The sequence below is a fragment of the Poromitra crassiceps genome, assembly GCF_964638095.1.
Source record: "Poromitra crassiceps genome assembly, chromosome: 3".
NCBI classification, from domain to species: domain Eukaryota; kingdom Metazoa; phylum Chordata; class Actinopteri; order Beryciformes; family Melamphaidae; genus Poromitra; species Poromitra crassiceps.
Genome location: NC_139625.1, coordinates 31,656,095 through 31,664,552, shown reverse-complemented (window position 1 = coordinate 31,664,552; position 8,458 = coordinate 31,656,095). Strand labels below are relative to the sequence as shown.

General features: G+C 39.8%; 1 protein-coding gene across 1 annotated transcript; it reads left to right on the top strand.

Moving 5' to 3' along the window:
- Positions 1-622: 622 nt before the first annotated feature.
- Positions 623-7,004, top strand: LOC310773076 (uncharacterized protein; the record flags this gene model as incomplete). The annotated part of the gene is made up of 1 exon (XM_083632996.1): positions 623-7,004. One exon carries the CDS (start codon positions 623-625, stop codon positions 6,089-6,091), a length of 5,469 nt encoding a protein of 1,822 aa, XP_083489122.1. The 3' UTR covers positions 6,092-7,004.
- Positions 7,005-8,458: the final 1,454 nt, after the last annotated feature.

The following is an 8,458-nucleotide window of genomic DNA, read 5'->3' as shown; positions in this document are numbered from 1 at the left end:
TGCCAAGTTGAAAAAGCCAAGCTGGTCATTTCCAAGTTTTTCATTTTCAAAGACAAGTGGTAAAGCCGCTGATATTGATGGCAACCTTGAAGCCCCTGAAGTTGATGCTCCATTACCAGAGGCTAAAATAGATGTCTGTCTGCCAAATGTTGAAGTCAAAGAACCTTCAGGTGTCATTTCAATGGAAGAGCCACCTGCTGCAGAACTTGATGCCAAATTAAAAAAGCCAAAGTTTTCATTATTTTCATTTTCAAAGCCAAGTGTTAAAGAGCCTGAAATTAATGTTGACCTTCCACACGTTGATGTTTCTCTTCCAGAGGGAAAAGTGGAGGTCAAACAACCTGAAATGGAAATGAAAGCTCCTGAATTTGAAGCTGAACATGATGGCCAAGGAAGCAAGTTTAAAATGCCAAAGTTTGGCATCTCTTTACCAAAAGTAAAGGGGCCTGAATATGATTTAAGCTCACCAAAGAAAGACATAGACATCACACTACCAGAAGTTAAAGCAGAAGTCCAACTCCCTAATGTTCAAGTCAAAAAATCTTCTTCTAAAGTGGAAATGAAATCCCCTGAGATTGAGGTTCAAGTAAAAGATGTTGAAGGATCACCATCAAAATTTAAAATGCCAACATTCAAATTGCCTAAATTTGGAGCTGCTACTCTAAATGTCACTGTAGAAGTGCCTGAACTGGAGAAAGAAGTTAACATCACTGGACCTGAACTGAAGATACCTAAGGAGGGAGTTTCAGTTGACATTAAAGCACCATCTCTAGATGTGAAAACTACAGGAACTGAACTTGAAGGAAAAGGAGGCAAGTTTAAAATGCCAAAGTTTGGAATTTCACTGCCAAAAGTAACAGGACCTGAAACTGATTTAAGCTTATCAAAGAAAGATGTTGACGTCAAACTACCAGAAGCTAAAGCAGGAGTCCAACTTGCTGATGTTAAACTCAAAGAACCTTCTGCTAAAGTGGAAATTAAAGCCCCTGAGATTGAAGTTCAAGTAAAAGATGTTGAAGGATCACCATCAAAATTTAAAATGCCAACATTCAAATTGCCTAAATTTGGAGCTGCTACTCCAAATGTCAGTGTGGAAGTGCCTGAAATGGACAAAGAAATTAAAATTGATGGAGCAGAGCTGAAAAAACCTAAAGGCGGAGTTGCAGTTTATACTACAGCACCCATTACCATTGAGGGCCCATCTCTAGATGTGAAAGCTACAGGAAGTGAACTTGAGGGAAAAGCAAGGAAGTTTAAAATGCCAATGTTTGGTATCTCTATGCCAAAAGTAACAGGACCTGAAACTGATTTAAGTTCATCAAAGAAAGATGTTGATGTCAAACTACCAGAAGCTAAAGCAGGAGTCCAACTCGCTGATGTTAAACTAAAGGAACCTTCTGCTAAAGTGGAAATGAAAGCCCCTGAGATTGAGGTTCAAGCAAAAGATGTTGAAGGATCACCATCAAAATTTAAAATGCCAACATTCAAATTACCTAAATTTGGAGCTGCTACTCCAAATGTCAGTGTGGAAGTGCCTGAACTGGAGAAAGAAGTTAACATTGCAGTACCTGAACTGAAAATACCTAAAGAGGGAGTTGCAGTTGACATTACAGCACCATCTCTAGATGTGAAAACTACAGGAACTGAACTGGAGGGAAAAGGAGTCAAGTTTAAAATGCCAACTTTTGGCATATCTATGCCAAAAGTTAAAGGAGTTGAAATTGATTCAAGCTTATCAAAGAAAGATGTAGATGTCACATTACCCGAAGCCAAAGCTGAAGTCAAACTCCCTGATGTTGACATCAAAGAACCTTCAGGTGCCATTTCAATACCAGACGCACCTACAATAGAGGTGGATGCCAAGTTGAAAAAGCCAAGCTGGTCATTTCCAAGTTTTTCATTTTCAAAGACAAGTGTTAAAGCCCCTGATATTGATGGCAACCTTGAAGCCCCTGAAGTTGATGCTCCATTACCAGAGGCTAAAATAGATGTCAGTCTGCCAAATGTTGAAGTCAAAGAACCTTCAGGTGTCATTTCAATGGAAGAGCCACCTGCTGCAGAACTTGAGGCCAAATTAAAAAAGCCAAAGTTTTCATTATTTTCATTTTCAAAGCCAAGTGTTAAAGAGCCTGAAATTAATGTTGGCCTTCCACACATTGATGTTTCTCTTCCAGAGGGAAAAGTGGAGGTCAAACAACCTGAAATGGAAATGAAAGCTCCTGAATTTGAAGCTGAACATGATGGCCAAGGAAGCAAGTTTAAAATGCCAAAGTTTGGCATCTCTTTACCAAAAGTAAAGGGGCCTGAATATGATTTAAGCTCACCAAAGAAAGACATAGACATCACACTACCAGAAGTTAAAGCAGAAGTCCAACTCCCTAATGTTGAAGTCAAAAAATCATCTTCTAATGTGGAAGTAAAAGCCCCTGAGATTGAAGCTCAGTTAAAAGATGTTGAAGGATCACCATCAAAATTTAAAATGCCAACATTCAAAATGCCTAAATTTGGGGCTGCTACCTTAACTACTGCTGTTGAAGTACCTGATGTGGAGGGCCAAGTAAAAGGACCAGAAATTGATGTAAGCTTATCAAAGAAAAACATAGGTGTCACAATACCAGAAACTAAAGCTGAAGTCAAACTCCCTGATGAAGTCAAAGGGACCACTGGAACCATTTCACCACCAGATACGCCTACAAAAGAGGTTGACGCCAAATTGAAATCGCCAAGCTGGTCATTGCCAAGATTTTCATTTTCAAAGCCAAGTGTTAAAGCCCCTGATGTTGAGGTCAATGTTGAAGTCCCAGAAGTTGATGTTACATTACCAGAGGCCAAAACTGAAGTTCATCTTCCAGATCTTCCAGAAGTCAAAGAGCCTTCAGCTGCCATTTACATAGAGGAGCCATCTCTGGTAGACATTGATGCCAAATTGAAAAAGCCAAAGTTTTCATTACCCAAATTTTCATTTTCAAAGCCAAGTGGTAAAGAACCTGAAGTCAATCTGCCAGTGGTGGATGTTTCTCTTCCAGCAGGAAAGGTGGAGGTCAAACAGCCTGAAGTGGAAAGTAAAGCTCCTGAGATAGAGGCTACACTTGATGGACAAGGAAGTAGGTTTAAAATGCCAAGGTTTGGCATTTCAATACCAAAGGGGAAAGGACCTGAAATTGATTTGAGCTTGTCAAAGAAAGATGCAGACATCACACTACCAGAAGCTAAAGCAGAAGTTCAAGTTCCTGATTTTGAACTACAAGAACCTTCTGCTAAATTTGAAATCAAAGCCCCAGAGAGTGAAGTTCAACTGAAGGATGTTGAAGGATCACCATCAAAATTTAAAATGCCAACAATCAAATTCCCCAAATTTGGAATTGGTTCTCAAAATGTGACTGCAGAAGTACCCGATATCGACAAAGATAGGAAAACTCAAGGACTTGACATGAAAATTCCTAAAGATGAAGCTACGATTGATATCACAACACCAAGGTTTGACATTGAAGGTCCATCTGTAGACGTGAAAACTTCAGGAGTTGAATTTGAGGGAAAAGGAAGTACAGTTAAAATGCCAAATCTAGGCATCACTCTGCCAAAAGTCAAAGGACCTGAAATTGATTTAAGCTTATCAAAGAAAGACGTAGATATCACATCACCGGAAGCTAAAGCAGAAGTCAAACTCCCAGATGTTGAAGTCAAAGAGCAATCGGGTGCCATTTCAATAGACGAGCCACCTGTTGTAGAGCTTGAGGCTAAACTGAAAAAGCCTAGGTTTTCATTGCCCAGATTTTCATTTTCAAAGCAAAGTGTTAAAGAGTCTGAAATTGATATCAACCTGCCAGTGGTGGATGGTTCTCTTCCAGAAGGAAAAGTAAAGGTTAAAGAACCTGAAGTAGAATTTAAAACACCAGAGACTGAAGTCCACTTAAAAGATGTTGAAGGATCACCATCAAAGTTTAAAATGCCAACATTTAAACTGCCTAAATTTGGAGCTGCTACTCAAGATGTTACTGCTGAAGTACCTGAACTGGATAAAGATATTCATATTGATGGAGCCAACATTACAACATCCGGCATTGGCAGTGAAGGCCCAACTATAGATGTGAAAGCTACAGGAAGTGAACTTGAGGGAAAAGGAGACAAGTTTAAAATGCCAAATTTTGGGATCTCCATGCCAACAGTAAAAGGACCTGAAATTGATTTAAGCTTATCAAAGAAAGATGCAAATGTTACACTACCCGAAGCAAAAGCCATGGTCGAACTCCCTGAAGTTGAAGTAAGAGAGCCTTCTGCTAGCATTTCAGTACCAGAAGCACCTACAACAGAGGTTGATGCAAAGTTGAAAAAGCCAAGGTTTTCATTACCAATGTTTTCATTTTCAAAGCCAAGTGTTAAAGAACCTGAAGTTGATGTCAGTCTTCCAGAAGTAAATGATAGTCTACCAGAAGGAATGGTGGTAGTTAAACAACCTGAAGTAGAAATTAAATCTCCTGAGATCAAAATTCAACTGAAAGCTGTGGAAGGATCTCCATCAAAATTTAAAACTCCAACATTCAAACTGCCAAAATTCGGACTGGCTTCTCCTGATACCACTGTACCTGAAGTGAACAAGGATTTCAACATGGATGGATCTGAGTTTAACATTCCTAAAGAGGATGTTGCAGTCAAGATTAAAGTTCCATCTGTTGATATTAAAGCAGATGTCTCCAACAATGATTATGCTAAACAAGAAACAGCAACATTAGAATCTGATGCACCAAAGACTGAGGCTGACCTTGGCTCTCCAAGTAAATTCAAACTACCAACATGGCTCAGTTTTTCCAAACCCAAACCTGAAGATGAATATGTCCCTGTTGACACTGAATGCGAACACAAACACAATCAGTTGGAAAATGAAGTTGAGCCACAAAGACTGGGGACAGCACCCAAAGGACTGGGGACATCACCCAAAGAGACATTAACATCATTTGGGGAGATTCTCAAGAGCATTGATGTTGAATTTGATATTCCAAGAATAGAGGATGTGGAAGAACAGCTTACTCCGACAAAAGAGGCCCAAAGACCAGATGAAATAAATGTTCAGCTCATTACCGAAACTCAGCATGTACAGAAAGAGGATGACATGACAAAAATAAAAAGCAAACCGAAATTCAAATTTCCCATGCTGAGTTTTAGTCGGTCACCGGAGGAAACTGAGATAGCATATAACACAAATGTGGCAGAGACGACGGGAAGTCTAAAGAAGTTGGAGACAAAGGAAAAGGACACAAATATCATGCAAGATCCTGTCAAAAGTCCTGAGAGGGTAGGCTGGTTGAGATTCCCCAAATTTGGATTGTCTTCTCCATCAGAACCTGCCAAGATTTCTGAACAAGAGGAGCACGAGAGTGAAAAGAGCCCGGAGGATGTTAGCACAACCTGCTCACTCCAGTCATCCGATGCCTTTGCCGATATCAGCTCTACAGTGACAAGTGAACAACTTGGCCTGTCCCTATCCTCCCCAACCAAGGTAACTGGCCTGTCCCTATCCTCACCAACCAAGGTCACTGGCCTGTCCCTATCCTCACCAACCAAGGTCACTGTGAAATACTCTGATCCTAATGCCGCTATGGGACTCGGAGAGGTGCATGGTAATGTCATTACTTCCACCACAAGAACTGAGCGAATCTCAGTTGAGCCCAACTTGCCTGAGAAAGTCACCATTCTGTCCTCTGAAGGTTCATCTTCATCAGTAGACACACTCAAACTGGAATCTAGAAAAATTCATGTCATTACATCAAATATACAAGCAACCCCAGAAACGCAGCATGCCAAGCTACTAACCGATTTCCAAGTCCAATGCGCTGGAGGCCTGCCTCTAAATTTGGAGACCAGTGAAGCTACATACAAAACACAGAGTGGCAAGACAACGGTGGTTGAGAGGCATGTAGTCAGGCAAACGTCGAGTGAAAATAGAGAAACAGTTGTCATAACTAAAAAAATGACACACGTATTTGGCGTAGACTCCGCTGAACCCATTTCAGGTGAAACAGCATCATCAGTTCAACGACTGAGAGACACTGTGCACACTGACAAAATGAAGTTTTTTGATGGCGCTAAGAAGTAAGAAAACCTCTTGTTGCACAAGTTGAATTTCTCATCGACCAGCCTCAGTGGCTAGTGGGTTCAGAATTTCACCTGCCAATTAAATGGTGGGGATAGAAAAGTGAAATTGAAAACAGTTTGGCAACCTGACAAAGTGGCTAGCAGAATTAGCAGACTTACCAACCACAGGATAACATTTGTTGGTGTGTGGATGTTGGATAGTGCTAACTTCAATCTTTGGTTGAATGACCTGTAAAGAGAGGAAAGATCGATAATGCACACTGAAAATGTGATCAAGTTGTAAATATGCAGTGTAATCGAGTGCCCTTATAGCTATATAGCATTCATGACAGGGCTCCATGAAATACCCTTGCTTATGGTACAGAGCTAAAGTAAGCCATGTCGCTCGATAATAACAAAACCTTGCTTACTTTCTTCAAAGCAGAACATTGATCAGTTATGTGTTCTTCATTTCATGAGATAATTTTACACACGCACAGCTACACATTTTGATCACAAATATTGATGTAAAATCTTCTATTGCTGTTACTGACATTCCAATTTTTTTTACAATAATTTCACTGTAAAGATGAGAGCAGAAGACACTTATACTGTGCAGTATATGACCAAAAATGCATACATATATGTACCATCAAGATTCTCTTGTTGCTGAAATGCAGAGAAATAATAGCAATGCAATACTCTAATGAAATGCTTATCAAATACAGCAAAGTGTGTTGCTGCAACTATATTTTTATTAATACTTTGCTTAGAAATTTATTTGCTACAATAAAAACCTATCAACAGTATAATATTCTCTTTCAGTGTACAAAGTGGGAACATTGAACTGGCTGTGTGTAAATAGCTTTTAATGACCTCTGGAGTTTCTTTGGTTATTGCTCCTATTTGTATTCTGGTGTAAGCTTAAGTCAATGAATGTGTTTGCAAAGTTATACACACACTAAATAAATGTTATTAAATGCAATACTGTTTCTTAAGCTGATGATGACATTGATGTGCTGTGTTTTAGAATTAGATAACCTCACCTCTGCTAGGCCAATGGTTCTCAACGTTTTTGGCTCGTGGTGACCTATTAAAAGAGAGATGACAACTCATGACCCCTATCACAGCCTGCATTATGCAGAGTGGTGAACATGGAAATATTTCCACGTAGTCTCATTTGATTTAGTAATAGTATCAGATGAGACTTATTCAGTATTTCACAAAGGGAGAAAATCAGAAAAATAGATATGATAATAATGATTTTGGATAGTAGAAATATGTTTTTCTCCTTCTTCCTGTTCTAAATTATGCCCCCCATGTTGAGAACCACTGCACTGTGCAACATTACAGTGGTAGTAGCCTACGTGCAGTTCACCACTAAGGGGAGACAGAGCTCAGCTGTACCTGAACCACCGCCAGCAGTCCTCCTCTTTTACCATACAGATACATTACACATCTTTGACCATAAACCAGCTTAAATGGACAGTGAGACGAAGTTAACAATCCGTCTGGCTCACCTTCTGTTCTAGCTTTAACGCTACATACACGGTAGATTTGCTTGCTTGACTGTTTCATTGTTTCATTGGCTGTTTTGTAGCGAGGTGAAAGTCTACACCAGCTTTGACAGAAGACTAATCAAAAATATGGAGGATGCATTATTAATGCACGTGCTAACTCTCCAGAAATTTTACTACAAAATCAGGATATTTTAGCTGTTTAGCTAGCAAAACAAGCATCTTCGGCTGCTCAAAGGAACGTGTGTTTGTGCTGCCTTCAGGTACTCCTCGTAAGCTTCCTGCCAAATCGTAGGTAACTTTATGGTTGCAAGTGCATTTGGTTGGAGATAAAACCAAATAGACCCTTTTCACTGGGGCCATTTTGTGTCTAAAAGGCAGAATAAACACAGGTGCAAGCAAAACACTAATGAGGGTTTCCAAATTCCAATCATGGAAGTTTGAAACCCTCATTAGTGTTTTGCTTGGACCTGTGTTTACCCTGCCTTTTCGACACAAAATGGCCCCCGTGAGAAGGGGCTATTGGACGCTGCAACAAGTGTTTTTATGGTGGCTTGCGTTTTGTTTTACAAATCATACCCCATACAGCTACTTTGTGCTTCAACAGGGGATGCACATCAGGCATTTAGCCTACAATAATTAATGCTTTATAAATTAATTTAAAATGCATGACAAATAAAATATACAGACTAGAGCAATTAGATTTGGTAATTAGGTGGCAGGGAAAATAAGCAGTGCCAGCAACACACACACACACACACACACACACACACACACACACACACACACACACACACACACACACACACACACACACACACACACACACACACAGTTTTCTAGTGTGTTAATTGATTTGGTGACAATGATTT